This window comes from Abramis brama (genome assembly GCF_963993115.1).
Source record: "Abramis brama genome assembly, chromosome: 24".
In the NCBI taxonomy this organism is placed as follows: domain Eukaryota; kingdom Metazoa; phylum Chordata; class Actinopteri; order Cypriniformes; family Leuciscidae; genus Abramis; species Abramis brama.
In genome coordinates this window covers 29,071,653-29,096,535 of record NC_139986.1, presented here as the reverse complement: position 1 = coordinate 29,096,535, position 24,883 = coordinate 29,071,653, and the positions used below count along the sequence as shown (strand labels likewise).

General features: G+C 38.4%; 1 protein-coding gene across 18 annotated transcripts in view; it reads left to right on the top strand.

Moving 5' to 3' along the window:
• LOC311075193 (uncharacterized protein) overlaps window positions 1-24,883 on the top strand; it is a 77,910-nt gene that overhangs the window by 12,763 nt on the left and 40,264 nt on the right. For 11 of the 18 annotated variants that reach the window (XM_084102399.1, XM_084102398.1, XM_084102397.1 and 8 more), the window contains exons 2-5: window positions 859-1,040; window positions 2,294-2,350; window positions 18,073-18,156; window positions 18,872-18,958. In XM_084102399.1, coding sequence (XP_083958525.1) covers window positions 866-1,040; window positions 2,294-2,350; window positions 18,073-18,156; window positions 18,872-18,958 — 403 coding nt within the window. In that variant the 5' untranslated portion in view covers window positions 859-865. Of the gene's footprint in view, window positions 1-858; window positions 1,041-2,293; window positions 2,351-17,950; window positions 18,007-18,072; window positions 18,157-18,871; window positions 18,959-24,883 lie in introns of those variants that run through there. The other 7 variants (XM_084102396.1, XM_084102408.1, XM_084102406.1 and 4 more) reach the window with 2 other exon arrangements.

Sequence of the window (24,883 nt, the reverse complement as noted above, 5' to 3'; positions counted from 1 at the left end):
CAGACTCAGAGTCTTGAGATCACACACACAAGACGACACAGATGATGATGATGATCAGCAGAGAGAGTTGAAGAGGGAAATGAGCTCGTTTAGTTTCGAAGACTGTCTGGTTTTCTGCTGATTTGGTCGTGTCGAGTTGATCACACGCGTGTCTGAAATCATTCAACATCTGATGATGTCAAGAAGTGGCTTCATATTATGACATCACTATAATAGTGTGTGTGATTGAAAGTGTTTCCTGCACACGTTTTTGGCAATAAATGTGGTAGGGGTGTCACAATATATCGCAATACAAAAATGCAACAATATGTATTGTGTATAATTAGCCTAAAATGAAAATTACTGTGCATGAAAAAAGTTCTTAGAGTTTATTAATAAAAGTTAAAACGGTTATTAGAGTTTTAGTGTCAGTACTACATAAAACTACTATATATAGTGTTTAATATAATGTATAATAATGCAATGGGGGAATATTTGTGTGTCCTGATAATGACAAATGTCTGATGTTACCAGTAAAAGTGTCCTACATTATTTTAAATATATCTAGTCAGTGAAAGAGATCAAGCATATTCATCTACAATAATTCAGTATTTTCAGAATCATGAATATTGTTATTCTGGTGTCTCTATTGTCCTGTGCTTTGGGTTTCAGCACCAAGTCCAAGTCTATTCATTTACACACACAATGTAATATTAAATTTACCATTTTAATCATCAGAACATGTATTGTTAACCTTTTATCATATGTCTGGGAGTATCACAATAATATCGTATCGTGACATGAGGAGATTGTTACTCCCATGATGTGTGGGGTTGTGTTATTGTTGTGATATTAAAACCCATTGTCTCTGTGTGTCAGTAAAGTCATGGCGGATCTGAGCTTGACCGATGCTCTGAGCGACAGCGTTCCTCAGCCGGACGTGGAGAACGCGGTGCAGAGGGACTTCATCTCCACGCTGGAGGCCGAGGCCTTCGAGGATCAGGTCGGAGAGACGGTGGGAAAGACCGACTTCATCCCACTCCTGGACACTGACGGGAAGGGTGAGTCTCAGCTGTGGATGTTAAAGGGTTCATTCACCCAAAAATGAGAACTCTGTCAGTAATTACTCTCCCTCATGTTGTTCCAACCCTGTGAGACTTCTTCGGGACACAAATTAAAGGTGCTCTAAGTGATGTCACGCTTTTTTTAGGCCAAATTTTTTTTGTCACATACAGCCAACATCTCCTCACTATCCGCTCGCTGCCTGTCCCCTGAACACACTGTAAACACACGCGGTCTCTGTAGACGGCCCAGGCTCCACAAACAGCAACAAAAACACACTGGCCCAGCCTGGACCACGAAACATAACAAACAGTGTTCCAGCCAATAACAGACGAGAATGATGTGGGGGTGGGGGGGTTAGTGCGCGTGCACATGAAGGGGGGGTGGGGTGGGGGGGGGTGATGATGGGGGGGTTGGAGGAGAGAGAAGCTAGCCTCCGTTTTGTTTGACAATACTTTGAACGTCAAAAAGAAGTGACGTCACCAAACATCGCTTAGAGCAGCTTTAAGATATTTCTGATGAAATCTGAGAGCTGTCGCACTCCTTCATAGGCTTCTCTGTAATTTCATTCTGCCGGCCCAGAAAAGTTAGTAAAGACATCGTTAAAATAGTCCAAGTGACTACAGTGGCTCAACCTTAAGTTTATCAAGCGACGAGAATACTTTTTGTGCGCAAAAAAACAAATGTCTTTTTTCAACTCTTCATTTTCTTCTGTGTGGGCCTCTGAGTGAGTTCATGAGACGCATGCGTGAGAACTGAGGAGACGACGCTCACGATCATGTGATGGGAAAGTGTGAAAGGTAAGCCATTCATTTTGCGGCTTTGGTAAGGCACTTTTACGCTTTCTCACGATTCGAACATCCAGTAAATGCACACATAGAACCATTGTAAACCTCGAGACCTTCTGCGTCAGAGTGAGACAGCGCTCAGATTTCATCAGAAATATCTCAATTTGTGTCCCGAAGATGAACGGAAGTCTGACGGGGTTGAACAGCATGAGGGAGAGTGGGTGAACCAGTCCAAACACCAGGCATGCGTCAGCACTGGTTCTGGCCAGTGTGTGTTTCTGTGTGAAATACGCTCTAACTCTGGATGTGATTGGCCTGTGTGAATCTTTTGTGTGCGTCTGTCTGAGTCCAGGAGTGTGTTTGCACTGAGATTGTGTGTTTGTCAGGAATCTGCCGTCGGCTTTTGAGGAGTTTCCCATTCAGACGGCTCTAATTGTTGAGTGTGTGTGTGTGTGTGTGAACAGATCCAGATACAGTTGTCAAGAACGGACAGCAGGAAGGCCAAGGGTCTCAGACCCCTGGTAAGAAACGCCTCAAACTCACTCGTCGCCCCAGTTTAGTTTCGGGTGTCGCTCCATTATTTGATTCATACCTTGGTTTGCTTGTCTTCTGTCGTGCTCATGTTCAGCTCATTTGCTTTGGCTGGACGTTGGTCGTCTCAGTGGGCGTAGAGGAGACTAAAACCTTCATTTAGAAAGGTTTTAGTTTAGTTTTTAATTGCATGTTTGTCCCGTTAGCAGTGAAGTGTATAGCATCTGTCTTTATACTTTCCCCTCAATTTTTGTTTTCAAGTTTTGTTTTTTTGACTGATCGTGACGTCATCTTAGATCATCCTGTCACATGATGCCACACCTTTATTTACAGTTATTATGGCCTGTTTTGCATGAACTGCATCTGTTGTAAGTCTATTTACTATAAGCGTGTTTCCTATTTGCTGATGCATGTTGAGGGACAAGTTATACAAATTGAGATTGTGAATTATGTCCAGTATTTGAACTCTTTATAATGCTAAAATATGTCCCTTCATGTTCATTTCAATCAATTGCTGATAATTCAGACAGTAAATGATTCTTTCTAGTTAATAAGTCTCGTTTATGATGCACAAATGCATGTAAATTGTTCATTAAATTAGAACTGTCGCTAATTATAATAACTAATCGCGATTAATCGCATCCAAAATAAAAGTTTGTTTACATGATGTGTGTGTGTACTGTGTATAATATTTTTGTATACATATAGACACATGCATGTATACATTTAAGAAATATTTGGTTGTATATACTGTGTGTGTGTGTGTGTGTGTGTGTGTGTGTGTGTAGATATAGATATATATAGATATAGATATGGATAGATGGATGGATATAATTTATATTATATATAAATATGAATATTGTATATATAAATAACACATTTTTCTTAAATTTATACATGCATGTGTGTGTATTTATGTATACAAAATAATTATACACAGTAGTACACACACACACACACACACACATATATCATGTAAGCACAAACTTCTAATTTGGATGCGATTAATCGTGATTAATTGTTTAACAGCCCTACATTAAAATATTGTGTGTATTAACATTAATTTGTAACGCAGCAACGTATTCAAGAACGGTTTCATGATCAAGATTTGTTGTTTTGTGCTGATTGTCGTCAGTCTGATTCTGGAAATACTGTTTATATGTTCCCTAAACTTATATCTGATTCACATATTCGTTTACATTTATTCTGAAGAAAATGTCAGCATATACGCAGTGCTAAAGGTGTTTTTAAATCTCATTTAGAGAGTAGTTAAGGTCTGTACTGGCCCTTTAAATTGAGGTGTTTTAATCATTAGTAATGAATTGCTTTAGTAGCCAATGACTGAAGATCTGAAGAAAGGAAAGCGTAGTTAGTCTGTTTTTAGTGATATTTCCATGCATGTCGTCTTGATTTCAGCCCGATCCGTCAGCGCTTTTTGCTCTTGTTGGTTCAGCATCGTTTTAATCACCTCTTTTCCACACACTGGTGTGACCGTAATCATTTCCACTCACACACAAGAGCAAAACGCTTCAGACGGGGCGAGTCGGACTGTCATCGAGCGCTCGTTCTCCTCGTCATTACAGCAGAGAGTCACTGCAGCTCAACTACATCACCATCAGTTCATGATGACGTCTCGCAGCTTTTCTGCTAGAAGAAAATAAGTGCAACAGTTCAGCCTCAAGTGCATCATTGATTTTATAAGAAGAATGCATACTAAACATGTTAAACCTATAAAGCCTACTGTATCATATTTGATAAATGGCTTTCTAAGGACTCTAAATTGCTGAAAACCTTTTTTACACAACCTCCTACATGCCTTCTGATAGCTTAGACTTTTTTTAGCGACTAATGTCCTCCGTCAGCTCGTGCATCATGCGTTTATCTTTGCTATGAAATCTGTACTGATTTCATAAATATCATCTTACTAAGACATTGGCTGATATTGATATTTAAATGCATTTTATGCAAGTATCTGCTATATACTGTTATAAAGATCTCACTGATTTACATTACAAGCATCAGGGTTTCATATAAATATCAAACCGCTGCAGCAAACTGCTCAGTTTGAGCCTTTGAATAATACTGAGCTGTTTTTTCCTTCATATTTTCACTATATAATGAAATCCTGATGGATCAAATATGATGCAAAAAACAAAAAATGTATTGTAAAAAATGTAAAAATAAAAAAAAATGGAACAATTATTTCACAGACACAACATTGATTGTGCATTTGCCCAGCGTTGTTTCTTGTTGTTCTGCCGAGCGTCCTGAAGATGGCGCCGCTGTGCTGAAATCCTCCACGAATCTCCCGGACTGTACGAGCTCTGGATTTCCAAACACTCATGATGACTCTGAGAGCTGTAGATGTGTGTGAGCTGCAGTGGTCCGGGAATGAGAGGCTTCATGTGCTCGTGCTGTAGATGTGCTGCATGCTGCATGATCTGACAGATTGATTGACAGGTGTGAAGTACTAACCAGCGCTGTTGTTCTCTTCCCGTCTGCTGTTTCTTTCTGCCCTGCGTCGCGTGTGTGTGTGTGTGTGTGTCGCTTCAGACGACTAGATCTCCATCTGCTTCCCGACTGCTCTCGCTTTACTCGGCTGAACCTTCTGGAAACCCGTTCCCAACTCCTCCTCCAGCTCTGCTCCCTGCCTGAGGACTCGGGATGTGTTCAGGGAATTACAGGGATCTGCTCTGCTGTTCACACAGAGTCATTTAACCACTGCAACACGCTGCCTGTCTTTAAATGCAGCGACACGTCCTTTATTTTCCCCACAATTCCGTTTAAAACATTTTCTGGATTCCATTTTAATGTTTAAATGAAATTGTAGTAATCCAAAATCATGTCTAGTTTATTGAAATCATGAGGATTATACAAATTTAATTTATTAAAAGATTAACAAAAAACACATTTTTATGGCCCTGTGAAATTAATTGTATTTTCCCCCATAATTCTGTCTGTTTTTTTTCTGGATTCTTTTTAAAGGTTTAATTTTAATAATGAAAAAGCACGTCTAATCAATTGAATTCATAGAACCTTAACTGTTTAACAATGTATTAAAAAAAAAATTATTATAAAAGGGCCCTATACAATATTATTATTATTATTATTATTATTATTATTATTATTTTTTTTTATTTATTTTTTTTTTTTTAGAAAATGCATATGATTTAATAATGTTTATTATCATAAAAAATGGTATAAAACTATCAATTTAATTTACAATTGTTTTAATTATTATTATTTGATTCTAGTATTTTTCTAATCACATGATACTAAAAAAAAAAAAACTTTTATTAATATTTTTTAAATACAATTTTGCTTAATCCACTATTTTGGATTAGGTTTGTTCGTCGCAATGCATTCTGGGATGTTTTCTCTCCACGATGTGGCTCACTAGTCTTTGAAACACGTACTTCATCTCCTCTGTGATGCATTTAATCCTGTAAAGCCTGACGTATGAAATAACAGTCAGAAAAATCAATATTATTTTTTTTATGCAACCGTTTATTGAAAATTGCAGATGTATTTTTTAAGTATCATATTTGAAACAGGCTTTTATGGCTCATAATGTCTGATATAGTCAGAATATGGATTAAAAAAACAGCAAATTCTGATGCTTGTAATGTAAATCAGTGAGATGTTTATACGCTGCTGACATATAATCATATAAATATCAGTCATCACTCTATATCTGCTATTAATATCTTAGTAAGATGATATTTAAATGCTTAGTTTTATGATATAAAACATATAATGCAATGCAATACAATGGTGAACAATTAAAACTTCCTCAAAGCCTGATGGTCATATTTGATATTCACATTAAAAAACTGATTATTTATTATCCAGTTCAACTTGAAATATTACTAGTAATATCAAAGATATCAAATATCATCATTATTTCTTATGCTTACTTTATAAAAATCAGCAAAGATTTTACACTCACTCTAAAAGGCCTTTACTCGCTGAAAGAGTGTAAACTCTCCGTCAGACGCGTGTCATGGAGTGTGTGTGACGGGTGATGCGTTAGGCTTTATAGGGTTAAAGAAACATGTTCCTCTTCCTCTTCGGCAAAGTCATCTCAGGCTCACTGTACATCAGGAACAAACAAACAAACGCCACCGCAGGACGGCCCTGTGAAGGATCATGGGAAACGGGATCGGTTGAGGGAATCGTAGCTCAGAGTGAGAGATGATATATCTGGTGATGACAGAGCGCAGTCACACACTGTGTGTTTCGGACATCAGCCTCTGGATACACTCTCTCTCACACACACGCACATACTCTCTCACACACACGCACATACTCTCACACACACACACGCACATACTCTCTCACACACGCACACACACACACACACACACACACACACATGCACACTCACTCACACACGCACACACTCACTCTCACACACACGCACACACTCTCACTCTCACACACACATGCGCTCTCTCTCTCTCTCTCACACAATCACTCACACACAGTCACTCACACGTGCACTCACTCTCACACACACGCACATACTCTCACACACACGCACACACACACGCATGCACGCTCACTCACTCACACACGCATGCACACTCACTCACACACGCACACACTCACTCTCACACACACGCACACACACTCTCACTCTCACACACACATGCGCTCTCTCTCTCTCTCTCACACACAGTCACTCACACGTGCACTCACTCTCACACACACGCACATACTCTCTCTCACACACGCACATACTCTCTCTCACACACGCGCACACACACACACGCATGCACACTCACTCTCACACACACATGCGCTCTCTCTCTCTCTCTCTCTCACACACAATCACTCACACACAGTCACTCACACGTGCACTCACTCTCACACACACGCACATACTCTCTCTCACACACGCACATACTCTCTCTCACACACGCGCACACACACACACACGCATGCACACTCACTCACACCCGCACACACTCACTCTCACAACACACGCACGGACACTCTCACTCTCACACACACATGCGCTCTCTCTCTCTCTCTCTCACACACAATCACTCACACACACAGTCACTCACACGTGCACTCACTCTCACACACACGCACATACTCTCTCTCACACGCACACACACACGCATGCACGCTCACTCACTCACACACGCACACACTCACTCTCTCTCACACACACTCACTCTCACACACACGCACATACTCTCTCACACTCGCACACACACGCATGCACGCTCACTCACTCACACGCGTGCACACACTCTCACACACACTCACTCTCACACACACACACATACTCTCTCTCACACGCACACACACACACACACATGCACGCTCACTCACTCACACGCGCACACACACACTCTCACACACACTCTCTCTCACTCTCACACACACATGCGCTCTCTCTCTCTCTCTCTCACACACACAATCACTCACACACACAGTCACTCACACGTGCACTCTCTCTCACACACTCACTCACACAGACAATCACTCTCACACACACACACATGCACTCTCTCTCTCACACTCACACGTACACGCACACGCACACTCTCACACACACAATCACACTCACACACACACAGTCACTCACACGCACATGCACTCTCTCTCACACACACGTGCACGCATACACACACATTTACGCACACACACACACACACACTTAGTTTAATGTTTGTTAGTTATAAACACGACTTCATTAGCTCATGTTTACTCGGGTCCATTATAAAATATTAACAAATACAACGAATTGAATAGTGGATCAGTAAATGTTGAAATTAACACTAACTGAGATTAATATTTTTTTTGTTGAAGAATTTGTCATTGTTAGTTCATGTTAACAAATTGAACTTTACTGTAGTACCAAAATATTAATAAAAACTTAAATATTATTTTGCTGGTACTAAAATAACACCTCAAAATGCGTCACATTGTAGAAGTGAAATGGTTTGTGAATGTAATTTCACAACATTTACTTAAAATTCACAAAAAATATGTTTGTTATAGTTAGTTTTTACAAGTTTATTGTTCACTTGTTTCAGGCCTGGCGTTGCGCTCCAGGTTGTGTTTTCTTTAGCTGGTGTGTTCCTGTGTGCAACTCTCTCTCTCTCAGCTTGTGTGTGTTTGTGAATGATTGATTGAATCGTCTGTTTTTCTGACCCGTACTAAACACTGTCTGACATGCTCTTTTATTGAATGGCCTGAGAATAACATGCTAATTTTACACATTATCCTCATATTCTGTGTCGCATCAAGAGTGATTAAAGTGGAGAAGTGTGTCATTTCTGCAACACTAGCAGTAACAAACCAAATAATAATAATTATGAATAATAATATTGCTTAAACACACAGGTAGTCTTTTCCAAAACTCACAGTATTGGTTGAGCCAATATTATTATGTGTTTGCAATATTTTTAAACTGTTTGGTCACATGATAAATCACATGCTTCAGTCCTAGAGATCGATTGAAGTTGCATGTAAATCAGATCTGATTTCAAACACACTTCTGTTAGCTTCTTCCTCCAGTGACACACACTTCTGTTTGCTTCTTCCTCCAGTGACACACACTTCTGTTAGCTTCTTCCTCCAGTAACACACACTTCTGTTTGCTTCTTCCTCCAGTGACACACACTCTGCTCTCAGACTCCTGTAGGCTTTATTACGTCTGATGTTTATGTAGGTTTTTCCAGTGTCCACACAGCGAATAAAAGTTTGTATCGACTGTATCTGGCTGTCTAAACTGATTTCAGTCTGTCCTTGTTCTTTGAAATATTTGTAACCGCTTGAATGTAGAAGGTTTGGAAACTATAAAGGTATATTGCTGCATATTAAAGGGATAGTTCACTCAAAAAAATGATTTGCGGTTCAAACAACTTTGGACCCCATTCACTTTCACTGTATGGTCAAAAGCACGTTTTACGCCATGTTTCGCAGTCAAGTCACCTTCATTTATACAGCGCTTTTAACTATATAGATTGTTTCAAAGCAGCTTTACAGTGATAATAGGAGATTACAGTAACAGAGATTGTTTAGGCTTTACAGCAGCTCTAGAATAAAGTTACTGTCCAGCTAAAGTTAGTTTTGATTGATTCACTTCCGTTGTAAAGATCATTAGTTAATTAAGCCAGGGTTCACCAATCTCGGTCCTGGAGGGCCGCTGTCCTGCAGAGTTTAGCTCCAACCCCAATTAAACACACCTGAACCAGCTAATCAAGGTCTCACTAGGCATACTAGAAACTGTCAAACAGGTGTGCTGGAGCTGGTTGGAGCTAAACTCTCCAGGACCGAGATTGGTGAACCCTGAATTAAGCAGACTTAAAGTATACCATTTTAGTTCACTAAAAGTACAATTTCAGGGTATTAATATTAAAGGGGTGGTTGAGTATGATTTCACTTTTCTAACTTTAGTTAGTGTGTAATGTTGCTGTTTGAGCATAAACAACATCTGCAAAGTTACGACACTCAAAGCTCAAAGCAAAGGGAGATATTTGCTTTTACAGAAATTGCTTTTTAAGGACTACAACAAACGGCTGGTAGAGACTACACCACATTCCTCCCGGGTTAGTGACATCACAAACCCTAAAATTTACATAAACCCCGCCCCCTGAACACGATTTATAAATTATCAAGACTTGTCTAATCAATGACTAGAAGATAACTACACATCAGCTTCATAAATTCATCAACTAACCCTTCAGAAATGTCCTGTTGCTTCTTCATGTTGTCACTTCTTGAGTCTCTCCATCATCGTCTGACTTCAGTTTGCACATAAAAGGCTGAAAGTTGTTGAAATTTTCAGTGCATGTGTGTGTGAGGTAAAAGAACACAAGCTCTTGAAGCTCCGCCCCCTGTGCCGGGAGCAGCAGCTCATTTGCATTTAAAGGGACAGACACAAACACAGTGTGTTTTTGCTCACCCTCAAAAAGTGACAACTTTAACATGCGATATAAAAATATCTGTGGGGTGTTTTGAGCTCAAACTTCTCACACACACTCTGGAGACATCAGAGACTTATTTTACATCTTGTGAAAAGGGCATTACACCACCCCTTTAAGTTTACTCACATCTGTACTTACAGAGCTGAACTTTTCTTTGAGTTCGTTTTGCTCTCCGTCATTGCGATGGCGTGACTGGAGTATCGACGTGTGTGTGTGTGCGCAGTGTGTCCTGCGGGAGCTCTATATGGGTCGGCCTGGCCTACTTGAGTGTGTTTTAGGGCAGCAGATGCGAGTCGATGTGTTCCTGATCCTCCTGAGATCCAGAGCCTCTGTTGAGTCGACTCTGGTCCAGCTGTGGCCGACACACACCCTGAAGCTCTCGCTTACAAACACACTTTAATGTTTTGTTCGTTGGATGTAATGCAGGTATTGCAGTGTTATCTGTATATCAGGAAGATTTATTCTCCCAGCATCATTACTCCAGTCTTCAGTGTCACATGATCCTTCAGAAATCATTCTAATATGATGATTTGATGCTCATTTATGATTATTATCAATGTTGAAAACAGTTTATGTTTTTGTGGAAACGGTGATGCGTTTTATTTTTCAGGATTCTTTGATGAACAGAAAGTTCATTTAATCAAAATAGAATCTTTTGTAACATTTACTGGCACTTTTGATCAAATAAATGCATGACCTTAAACTTTTTAAATGGCAGTGTCTGTATATATTATAGTATTTTATTATATTTTGTAATGTTTAGTATTACTTGTGTTTATTTAAAAATATAAATGTATGAAAAATATAATAAAAATTATATGAATAATATTTTTTGGTTACACTTTATTTGGTAAGGCTTTATTTTACAGTGTCATTGTTACACGTGTTACATGTAGTTACTTTCGTAATAACTATTAATTATGCATAATTACATGCAACTAATCCTAAACCAAATCCTAATCCTACCCTAACCCTATAGTAAGTACATGTAGATGCTTAATTTTACTCAGTACTTAAATATATAATTACAGTATAACAATGACACCTTAAAATAAAGTGTAACCCATTATTTTAAGGTGTCATATTATATATTTAAGTTCTGAGTAATAATAATTAGCTACATGTACTTACTATAGGGTTAGGGTAGGATTAGGATTTGGTTGAGGGTTAATTACATGTATTTATGCATAATTTACTGTTATTACTATGGTAAGTAAATGTAACATATGTAACAAGGACACTGTAAAATAAAGTGTTACCAATTTTTTTTTGAACAGAGAGTGATTACTGATTAAGTTTAAATAAGTGCAAACATTCATCAAAAAAAGAAAAAATGACTGACTCCAAACTTTTGAACGATAGTGTGTATATATTATAGTATTATATTATATTATATTATATTATATTATATTATATTATATTATATTATATTATATTATATTATATTATATTATATTATATTTTATTATGTTTACAATATTCAGTCATCATTTCCTCTCCCTCAAGTTGTCCAAACCTGTGTGTGTTTCTTTCTTCTGCTGAACACTAAAGAAGAGCTTTTGAAGAATGTCGTAATCAAACGGTGGATTTTGGACCCCATTGACTTACATAGTATTTTTTTCTCTCCATACTGTGAGAGTCAGTGGGTTTGAACACTGTATTCTTCACTCCAGAACTGTGGCTTTACTGTGTGTGTTCTGTCCGTCTGCTGACCCTGATGCTGTAGTTGTGCTGTAATGTGTAAAGCTCTTCATCTGTGGCGTCCTCGTCTCGTCTCGTCTCTCTGCTCTTAATTCTGCATTAGTGGGGTTTGTTGAGTCTAATCTGAACTGAGGTCAGTTTTGAGGATGTTTCTGTGCTGATGAAGGAGCGCTTCCCATAATCCCTGTCTGCAGAGGTGCTTTTCCCTGCGTTCTCATTCTTAGGATTGGTCTTTTAGAGATTTGTGATGTGTTTTGAATCATTTGTAAGCCGTTAGCATTACATAAGCGCTCTAATCCTGAGGATGAGCGTAGAACAGATCAGCAGATCTCCTGTGGTGGAGTCGTGGAGAACACACACTCCTCGTCTTCGTCTTCGTCTTCACCCTGTTTACCGGGGTCAGTCTGAGAACACACACTCCTCGTCTTCGTCTTCGTCTTCACCCTGTTTACCGGGGTCAGTCTGAGAACACACACTCCTCGTCTTCGTCTTCGTCTTCACCCTGTTTACCGGGGTCAGTCTGAGAACACACACTCCTCGTCTTCCTCTTTGTCTTCACCCTGTTTACCGGGGTCAGTCTGAGGACACACACTCCTCGTCTTCCTCTTTGTCTTCACCCTGTTTACCGGGGTCAGTCTGAGAACACACACTCCTCGTCTTCCTCTTTGTCTTCACCCTGTTTACCGGGGTCAGTCTGAGGACACACACTCCTCGTCTTCATCTTTACCCCGTTTACTCTCCTCGCTCTGTTCAAGTCAAACTGTGTTTCTTCCATATTTGACAGATCATGAAAACAGGATTTCCCTCCGTCCTTTTCCTCCTCTTACTCTTCCTCCCTCTCTTGATTTTGTTATGATTGTTGTTCTTCATCATATTCTTCATCTTCTTGTTGTTGTTGTTGTTGTTGTTGTTGTTGTTATTGTTCCTCTTTCTCCTCCTCTTCCGTATCATATTTCGTCCCTTTCCTCATTTTCTTTTTGTCCTTTTCTTCTCTTCCTCATCTTCCTCTTCCTCATCTGCTTCTGCTGCTTTGTTTTTGTTATTTTTGCTATTCTTTGTCATCTTCTTCTTCCTTGTCATATACTTCCTCATCATCAGTGGTTAAATTGGGCCGGGGCTCTCCGGGGCTCAGCCCCGGCACATAAGCCTGCTCGTTTGCAGTCAGTTGCTTACTGGAAATTATGTCACATAAAATCTGATGAAAGTGATGCTTTTGAAAACATATTTCTGATTATAAATGAAAGATTTTGAAATGGCATGTCTATTTAGTCTCGGCGGAGCTGAGATGAGAACAATCGGGACACGGCCGTACTCTTGTTCAGCTGCTTAATCTCGTTGTCAGTCGACCATGATCGCGCACCGCTCGCGCATGCCATGCGCATCTAGATAGGCTACTTCTCAGAACTCCGACACGGATAAATGTACGCAGCAATAATGAATGTTCCTGGGAGATTCGTAGTTGCGCGGGATGTGGAAGCGCGCAAAAGTTCCAGAACCTTCTACTGCCTTGGAAAAACAAACAAAAAACAAAACTCACGAGCTGCTGGCCGCCGCTGCAGCAGCAGATCAATTTTGTCAAGTTCAGCACAACGTTGGTTGTATAAACAGTGTCCTGCATTGAATGACAAGGTAAGGAAAATATATTTGGCACATTGTATGGGTCACTATATCATAACAAGGTAATACAATGTGTAATCAAGCGTTTTATATTTAATATGAGGAAAATAGGCTACACATGCCGTGGACGTGATACAAAAAATCTTTAACTTTTAGGTGGCGAAATATTTTTTTTGTAATTCTGTGAATTACACTGCAAACCAAAGTAATATTACCCTCCGGATGAAGAAGGGTTGGCTCTCCACAGAACATAACATATTCATTTTATTTTATTTTTCATGTTCGCATATGAGGAAAAAACAATGTTACGGATGTGAGCGCTCTGAAAGCGGCACTAAAAGACCGTTTAAAACTTTCACTGAGACCTCAAACAGAAAGCACAAAGCCTTCCTTTAAAAATTAATTTTGTTTTGTATTAATTGTATCTTAATTTTAATCAATGTTTCATCAACCAGTTGCCTGGATTTAATAAGTAAATATAGTAGGCTATAGATAATCACGACACGGACGCACCGGCGAGTGAATTGGACTCTCGTCTCATAAATGAACGGAAACTCAGCGTATAAGGGAGCCTACTTGCCTGACAGACCTGATAAATATATATATAGAAAGCTTGGAAGGTCTTCTTTTAAACAGAACAATTCAAAACGAGAGAAAACAGACCGCTGCTTGTGTAATCCGAAATGTGCATTTCTCTATGGCGCGTTCACTACTGCGAAGATTGCGAGGATAGCATCGTCAACTTCATCTATGCAGGCAGGGCACTGACACAGAAAACACTTGTTTATTAATAAACAATTAAAATGTCTCCTTGCTATATTTTACATATTCATAATCATTACTTTTGCCGGTTCTTTGTGACAGCTTTTATGTGCTTTATTGGCAGCGCCGCCCTTAAATGTTACATCACCACATCAGCACCGAAAACAGCATTTTTTTCAATCCCTGTTTTGGCAGGGGGAAAACTGATCAGAAAATGTAATGAAACGTTGTAGAAATGTAGTGGAGTAGAAAGTATAATAATTGCTGCAAAATGTAACGAAGTAAAAGTCAAAAGTATGCACTATTGATTCTACTTAAGTAAAGTAGGCCTACAGAAATGAAGTAGGCTATTTGTTACATTCCACCACTGCTGATTAACAGTAATGTAAATGCTAAATGTCCTAATACCTGTTGATACTACAACAATGCAAATATGCTCTTAACCTTGCAGTTTTTCACATATCATTTAAGACTCAATTTATCCATTTCTTTGCACAAAACTCTCCAGAAAATGCCATTTAATAGTTTATTTTTCAAAAAAAATTACCGGGGGGGGGGATACCCCCGGACCCCCCTAGGGAGAGCCCCCCCACATAATAAATCCCAATTTAACCCCTGCTTATCATCATCTTGTTTTTGTTATTTTTTTGTTCTTCTTCCTTTTCCTCCTCTTGTCTTTGTTGTTTTAGTTATTAATCTTCTTCCTCTTGTTTTAGTTCCCCCTCCTTCAGCTGTATGTTGTGTGTATGATTCTGGTGGCGTGAGGAGTGTGTTAGACAGAACTGCCGACAGAACCTCCATTTCAACAATAGTTTAAGACGACTCGCTCGTCCCGCTGAGAGCAATGTTCCCTTTATTATGCATAATCTGTAGCTCTTCATCTTTTTGTGAAGAATAATAGTTTCATGCAGTAAAATGTGATTGTTTAGTCTGATGTTACATTCATATATTTTTCATCGGATCTGATCCGTGTCGAGTAAACATGACCTTAAACCAGCGTAATGATGTCCTCCTTAAGACCAACTTCATATTAATTAGTTCTGGCTTATTTTGCACATCCCTGTTAAGGGTCAGAAAGAGATACAAAACAGTTTCTGGTGCAAAACACCTTGTCAGTCATGATTAATGAAGGGGGAAATAAATCAATGCTATTAAAATGAAGAACATGGACCTTTTAATGCGTCATTATCAGAGTTGTGTTTTCCTGGCCACGGTCCTACAGTATGTGTCACAATCCACAGATGCGTGAGGGGATATATTTGCAAATCTCATTTTATTTATTTGTGAATCTCTTTACATTTATTTGTGAATCTCAATCTATTTATATGGAATAATGCAGCCATTCTAACCCCATACGACAGTAACATCACAGTATTAAATGCAGACACGGATCCCTCTAGCAGCGCTTTGAGGCGTTTGGTGCATTTGTCCGCAGGTGATATGAATGATATAAATAAGATCCGGTGGAAGACACGGATGTGAGGTCACACACACACACACACACACACACACACACACACAGATGTGTGATGAGATGCGGATCGTTTGCTCCCTGCGTCCTTGTAAAAATAGACGTGGTCTGTGCGGACCAGACACAGAAACGGGAAGAGAGACAGAATCACTGTCCACTAAAATATATCAGAACGATATTGGCTCAAACTCTGGGCAAAGACATCCCCAAAAAAAAAAAAACCTTTCTACAGTTTTATTCCACAGAACTAAATCTTTTGTAACATTAAAACTGTTTCTGATTCTCTGTACAGCAGGGTTATTATAGTTAACTAAAACCATTTTGTTTTATTTGTAAAATGAAACAAGTATCTGAAATAAAATAAAATTTTAAACACAAAAATCTGCATGAGATCAGATTTTTTCACATCCCTTCTGAGCCACTTCCAAATGTGGTTTTAGATCTGATCCATATCCGATATCTGGACATCTGACCTACATCTAAACACTTAGCCTATATATAGAGGTCATGTGTGTGACGTCACCGTCGGCCGGAGTGACTGCGGTCACACACTGAGCAGGATCATTAGTTTTCAGTGTAAACGCCGAAAAAACACTTTGAGATCCTAGAAACAACTGGATCCAGACAGAGAAAGGTGTCAATATGCTGTATTTATGGGTAAAATCATACCATAAAATCAATTAAATATGTATCATCTTATATCCTGCATAATTAGATGTTTTTAAATAAACACTGACAAAAAACAACAAGTTTTAGAGCTGGACGAAACAATGATATATATAACATTTATATAAGTGATCGCCCGGATTTAGACCTATATTGTATTTATATAAAGCGTTCACAGGCAAATTTGCTTTATGTATTTCCTCGGCGTCGAAATCAGGCTCATATAAATGTCAGCAAACTGAATGTTACTGAATGAAATTTGCTTTGGGGTGTTGGACTTGATTGACTCCATCGGTGTTTAGATCATCGTTCTGAATCCCATCCAGACGTAGTCTTTGACAAAAACACGATTTTCTCAGCTTTTTGCTCAAAATGTTGCTTTTTTTAAATGAAACTTACCCATATTCAAGTGTTGATTTAAAAAAAAATAGTGCATGACGCTAGAATACAACTTTTTCTGTTTGTTTGTTTGTTTAGAAGCAGAAGCGCTGTTCTTTCTTTTGATATATTGCATGTTCAGTTATTCATACAAAAAATATTCTGGGGCCCATGTATGAAATTTTGATGTAAATGATAAAAAATGCTGGCGGTGGCTGCAAACTATTTAAAAAAACGCTGGCGAGGAAAGAGTTAAGATACAGATTCAATGCCTCATGTCATCCGTACTGATATTGTGGCTTGTGTGAGATTTGCCTCATGACTGACTTGATGTTCGCTCGAGAGCACAGACTGTGTGTGAACCGAACTGAACCCTCCTCTCCATCTGTGTTTACATCATCATTCTGAATCCCATCCAGGCACAGTCTTTGAAAAAAACACGATTTCTCAGCTTTTTGCTCAAAATGTTGCTTTTTTTAATGAAACTCGCCCATATTCAAGTGCTGATTAAAAAAAAAAGGAATGCATAAAGCTAGAATACATTTGTTGTTGTTGTTTAAAAGCAGAAGCGCTGTTCTTTCTTTTGTTATATATATTGCATGTTCAGTTATTCATACAAAAAATATTCCGGCGACCATGCATGACATTTTTGTGCAAATAATCAAAAATGACGGCAGTGGCTGCAAACTTTTTCAAAAAAACGCTGGTGGGAAAAGATTTAAGAAACAGATTCAATGCCTCATATCATCCGTACTGATATTGAGGCAAATCTCACACAAGAGACTTGATTTCCGCTGGAGAGCACAGACAGTGTGTGAGTGAACCGAACCGAACTGAACCCTCTCTAACCCCTGGACCGCATCGCACCCGGAGGTCCGGTCGGGTCCGCGTTGCCCACAGTGCCGCTGTGACTTTGCCTCGGTCCTGTCACGTCTGTTCAGCGTCACCCGCTCTGAGCCTCTGGGTTTATGGCAGGGAGTCTCGTCCAGAACCGCCACTTCGGATCATCCAGTCGGGACCATGAGCTCACAGCGTGCCGGTCAGAGACGCTAACTCTGCGTGTGTGCATGAGAGTCTGTGTTGTGTGTTTGAAATGGGGCAGGTGAGTCGAGGGCACGGATTTACAGTCTTTAATCAGCAGAAATATCATGATCCGTCTGTTTTACAGGCACCGTGAATCCGCTGACGTCGTGGAACGAGACACGGCCACATCAGACTGACCAGCAGACGTTTGGGACAGACTTACTATCAGGTGAGTTCACTTTCGGCTTTACTTAGTTACTTAATGTAAGGTTTAGTTCACAATGCAGACTTTTGGGTTTATGGAACATTTTAAGGCTGGTTTTACCTTTGTGAAATGAAGTATACAGCAATAATATGTGACCTAGTACAAATTGCATGTTACTTAAAGGGCATGTGTTTTTGCTGATGGATATCTAGTTTTCCTTGTGCTACGGGCCTCGAATAAAACCCTTTTGATGACATTAAGCTCGCAAACGTTGGTGAATCCGGTGTTCAGTTCTTCCTCAGAAGTGCTCATTATTTCAGTCTAGTAACTGACTGATACTATTTCTTACTAAAATCATATTTAGGGTGTATATTATAATATAGGGTGCTCTGGGCAAGAAAAAATGTGTTCTGGTCATTTTGTTCACCCGTTTTATGGTGCAGCAAGTGAAAATGTTGAGTCTGATCTATTAGTAAAGTCAGTCGTTCATGACTGCAGCACAGGCGCTGTTTAAGCTTGTTTATAATGTGATGTGTCATTGCAGTTGCTGTGATCTTTTGATAAACGACACATGAACATTTACATCAGCTGATTGTGACAGCTTGTTTTCTGTCCCTCTGTAAAGCCTCTTACAAAACACTCGTCACTTTTCTCCTCTCATTGAAATGCAGCTCAGCATCTGCACACTTGTACGACCCGCCCTGTTGTTTATCTTCTCTCTCTCTCTGTTGTTTTCTAGGCGCGATGTCTGGTTTTGCTGATCAGTGGGGCTCACAGTCAAGCCCTCCACAGATGATGGACAGAAGCCCGATGGGACCCTTCTCAGGTGACCACCTCCACTGACCTCACTTCATAATGAGAGACAAAAAACTAAATAATCATACAGTCATAATCATAGTTTGTAATTTTTTCCGGAATTGTTTTATAAATTCAGTGTAAAAGAAAAAAAACATCTGTAGACTTTCCTGATTTGGTTGCGCTGTGTGGATTTTTAACCATAAAGGTAATTAAATCCTAAAATTACTAATAATATTACGTTTATTTATTGGAAATGCATATTTGAGAGATAAGTGTTGAGCTTGAGTTGAGAAGCAGAAAAAAACAAACTTTTTTTATGCAAAAACCCAATTTTTGTCGGAAAAAAAATATTCCCTATAAATATTCTACTCTTATTAAATATACCATAGTATCATGCTGGACTGACTTCAGTACGAAAAAAGTGCCAAACTTTGACAAAATTTGATTTCTTGATGATTTGATATTTTATAATCGTGATTTCATAATGTCTAAATATAAATTCAAAAGCAAAACTTGTAAAAAAAAACATATTCTGGAGTGAAAATGGCTAATAAGCCAATAAGTGCACTATAAAACAACAAATAGCAAATACTTTGACTGCATCTTTACTAATTGAGTTTGGGATGTGTATATATAGTAGAGCCCGACCGATATGGATTTTTGGGCGCCGATGCCGATACCGATTAAAAAAAGCCAGATACCGATATATCGGCCGATATTATTTGTGTGTATATTATAATACAGTAGCAATATTATTTATGTGTATTATAGTACAGTAAGTTTGGACACACTTTCCAATTGGTGTGTACAAACTTTTGATGGGTACTGTATATAGAATACACAGTATAAACAAAATAAATATATAAACGTTTTGCAATGATCACTCAAATGTGGTGATCAAACACTTGTGTGACAAAGATATGCAATGGAGGCAGGGTGAATGATAGAATGAGAATTTGAGCTGTAACCAAGCTAGTTTGCATTGCATTTTATATTATATTATATTCTAAATACTCTTCTATTTTTAATCTTAATTTAGTGGAGAAAGAACTCAGATCTTTTTAGTAAAGTAAAATTAATAATATCATAATGAAAACGTTTATAATTACATATGTACAGTAGTTTTATACTATTTTAAATAAGTAGTAAGCAAAATGTACTAAACGTGAAACTAGGCTACAGGGCTGGACCCGAATATTCGTTCGGTGGGTTGGTATTCGATTTGAAAATTTGACATTCGAATATTTGTTGTTGTTTTTTTCACATCTGGGATCCCCCGCGAAACGGTTCTCATTCGCGCTTGAATAAGGCCGGCGACCCACTGACTGCGTAGCATGGCCGTTTTTATTTCGGCTCCCATGTTAACAGGTTGGAGTTTGCACACTGCCTGCGTGAGACACGCGTCTCTCAGGCGCGGCTCGAGCCACGCGGAAAACGCATGCATGCTAGAAATAGAACCGACGCACAAGTCTTCTCTGGCAAGAGCGCAGAACAGCGGAGTTTGTATGGACCGAAGTGCATGCCTGAGCTTGTGTTTTGGATTAAGCTGTGTTGCTTTGACATTGTGGAAAATAGAATAATAGAAACAAAATGTATTAGACTTTTTACCCCTTATTATCAATCTAAATTAATCTCGTTTATTAATTTAACTTAATTTCGTTTTTCTTTATTTAAATTTCGTTTAATTTCTTTATTTAAATTTCGTTTTTCTTTATTTAAATTTCGTTTAATTTCTTTATTTAAATTTCGTTTAATTTCTTTATTTAAATTTCGTTTTTCTTTATTTAAATTTCGTTTAATTTCTTTATTTAAATTTCTTTTAATTTCTTTATTTAAATTTCGTTTAATTTCTTTATTTAAATTTCATTTTTCTTTATTTAAGTTTCGTTTTTCTTTATTTAAATCTACCCTTTACTGTGTCAGTAATTTTGTTAGTCAGAAAAATATTAGACTACCTTAAAAGTATTGCTTAATTTAACAGACCTTAATTTAACTGTGTGTGCGTTTTATATCACTAACAGTGTCCGTTCTCAGACGCGTTCTCTGCCCGCATGAGGTGCGCCGCTTCCTGCTCGCGCTGTTCTGTAGTTTACTAAAAGTGTATTAATTCTGAACGTGTTGCGTCTCCATCTGGCTACTTTTAATGCAAAATGGCCCTATATAAAGTGTTATAATTACATAAATTATTGGAATATTGCTTTATGTTGTAACGTAGCAGAATGAGCTTTAACACTGTGTCTACACCGGACGCAGCTGCTATTTTTTTTTTGCCACTTTTGCCAGTTCTTTGTAACAGCTTTTAGGTGCTTTATTGGCAGCAGCATCCTTACATAAATCACTGCACGCTGCATTTTTTTAAATATTAATTTATCGGCCGTTATAAATGCCGATACCGATAGTTAGGAAAATGCCTAATATCGGCCGATAATATCGGCCTGCCGATATATCGGTCGGGCTCTAATATATAGAGCTTTGAAAATCATAATTCTAATGTGATTTAGCTGCTTTTTCAGTGCTTTCTGCTTGAGGCCGGGCCGCTCGTTAATTACACGCTTTTATTAGTTCAGTGTCATCGTGTTGAATCTTTCTCCGGCCATTAATTAGGTTTACTAAAATTATGCGTCCGGCAAAACAACACCTCTAATTACCCCTGACCTTGTTTAATAAAGATCTTCTGCTCCTGTGATTCCTGTTTTGAACGTGATACACATCTACAGTCCTACTAGTTTTATTGGTTATAGATGCTGGGAAACTTTAATAAGTTCATGGCGTCATTGTGTGGCAACATCATGTTGAAAGTCACAGACAGAAACTCTGCTGAGAAATTGAGATTTGATTCGCTATAACGTGGAGCTTTTATCCTGCACTCTAATGGGCCGCATTAGAAGTAATGGTAGTAATGATAATGAGCTTGAATTCATTAGTGGGGTAAATGAACAGCCCTGTTTTTCCCTAGAAAGACAATAGCTGATATTAGCGCTGGTTTAAAGGGGCTCTTGGGAGACACTGAGTCACGCTCGCATCAGAATTCAGCTCAGATGCGACACTGATCGTGTCTAACGGTGGATTTCACCACCTGGAACATGCCTTACTGTTTCTGTCATACCTGATGTGATACAAGAGCAAACACGTTTCTGATCTGATAAACGTGCATGTGTATACATGCATATATCATAGACAGTGTGTTACAGATGCATCCGCGTCTCAGCTGATAATGGAAACTGTTGAAATCACAGGGGAATCTTAAGAAACTGGTCTAAATGAAGCATAAAAGGTTTCATTAAATGTAGTGTTGGCAAACACTTTTTGTTATACTGGTTGAAACTCTCGCATCCTGATAGCAATCAATAATAGACGTGGTCTAAATATTAAAGTATGTACATATATCTTCTGTGGAAGACTCAAGAACAGAAAATAATCCACATGATCTCATTCCTGAATGACAGATATTCGCCTGCGTCTGTTAAACCTTTAACGAACATTCAAATCTGTGTTCACGCTGCTACTGAGCCAGAGAGAGCAGTCATAATGTTCAGTATATGGGTATGAAACAGCTTAACTAAGGGACCGTTCGGTATTTATGGAAGGGGCCACCGGAGGAAAATAGGGGAGGGTCATGTCTTTTTATTCTTTGTTGAGGGGAGGGTCATCCAACTTTTTTTAGTCTAGGGGGGAGGGTCACCCAACTTTTATATTCATTAAAACAGTAACATTTCAAAGTGGCTTGTTTGGTGCTATTTTTTTCCCCCATTTATTCCATGTTGATCTCGCGTTATCAGCCCCCCTTCGATATCAGATGGGTCTGACCCAACAAAAATCCAGTTTGGCGCTGTTTGACAGTGCGCGTGCACTTCAGTTCGCGCTTAGAAAAAGTGCATCATGTCAGAACAGAATGCCAAAGAAATGTTTACCCGGCAAAGCTTTAAAGCACAAGCAAATAATGAACTTTTGTTAAGTGCACAGTGTCCTGTGAGTAACTCTACCGCTGCATTAACATGTGATGTGAACGTACGTCGAATTTAACAGTATTGAGACTGAGGCGCCAGAACTGCAGCTGATAGAATGTGCGCTGTTGCGCGATACTACCATATTTTAGTCTCCATTCTTATTTTGTTTCCACGATGTGTAAGATGTAGGGCTACCACATCTTTAAATTACTATTAGTATTATTTAAGTTAACATAAAATACATAGACCTACACCACAAAAACTAGTTGAGGATAAATTCGTTAAAATTGGGCGATTCCAGTGTTATGGACGTGACATTTGCAGTCAAAACTTAAAATAAAAATTCTCAGAAAATGCATTTAATACCAATATTTTGAAACGTCTGAAAGGAGTCAAGACATTAGAAAAATATCAGTCTACTACACATGCGTTTTATATTTAATATGAGTGAAATACACATGTGGCAAAATATTTTTTAGTAATTCTATAAATTACACTGTGCAAACCAAAGATATATACCCACCGGATGAATAAAGATCGGCCTCCACAGAACATAAAATATTATATTATTTTTATTTTATTTTTCGTGTTCGCATTTATGTGAAAAAAAAAAAAAATGTTACGGACGTGACAGTTCTCCATTACGGGCATGACTGCTCTGAAGCGACTTTAAAAATTTCAGAGACCTCAAACAGAAAGCACAAAGCCTTTCTTTAAAGTGAATTTCGTTTTTTTTTATTAATTTTATCTTAATTTTAATCAATGTTTCATCTGGATTTAATAAATAAGAAGTAGTCTAAATATAGTAGAAAATAGATAATCATGACACGGAGGCGCGGGCGAGTGAACTGGACTCTTGTCTCATAAATGAACCGAAATTCAGCGTAAGGTAGGCTATGCTACTTGCCTCACAGACCTGAGAAATATATAGAAAGCTTGAAATGTCTACTTTTACACAGAACAATTCAAAACTAAAGAAAACAGACCGCGACGCATTGTCAACTTCATCTTTGCAGTAGACACAGAAAACACTTGTTTATTAATAAACAATTAAAATGTCTCCTAGCTATATTTGACATATTAATAATCATTACTTTTGCCGGTTCTTTGTGACAGCTTTTAGATGCTTTATTCGCAGCGCCACCCACATGTTGAACGAGTCACACCGCATCAGCACCGAAAACATGATTTTTTTTTTTCCAAATCTAAAATCAAAAATCGTGATACGAACCGAATCGTAGGTTTGGTCTATCGTTACAGCCCTATAGTAAGATGAGAACGCAAGAGTTTATGGTTTAAAAAACAAACAAACAATGGCTATCTGAACATCTTAGCCACGCGCAAACCAGTAGAATTAGGCTAATCAATAAATTATCGGGGAGGGTCATGCCTTTTTTCACAATCATTTTGGAGGGTCATAGAAAAATGTATTGCTGGCGAAGGGAGGGTCATGTCTTTTTTGACAACAGATCTCAAAACTCCTCCGGTGGCCCCTTAAATAAATAACGAACAGTCCCTAACAGTCTTTCTTTTTAACCACAGTTTCATTATTTCTATTACAAATTTTCATATTAACAGAAGTACTGGGATAATAAAGTTTATAGTTGGAATATAAACACTGATGTCTATGCTAGCGATCACCTTTTGAAAGTAACGGCGCTTCAAATAACGATTGAATCGATTACTTTGTTACACCAGTAGGTGGCGATGAATCATTCATTATGTCATCATATGTCTTTGAATCATTCATTCAAGAGATTCGTTCAAAAGAGCTGATTCATCCAGTAATGAAACAAGTAAAGTCATTGAGTCATTCATTCAAACCTTTTTTTAAATTTTTTTATAATTCATTCAGATTAATTAAACATTTTAAATAGACTGCAGCAATTAACATTTTGTCAGAACCTTTAGTAAATTACGTTATTTGATTTAGTTGTCTGTCCAGAGTTGTGGGAGAATCGTAATCTTTGTTTGAAACTAAAAAATGGTTATTCTTATTTTATCCA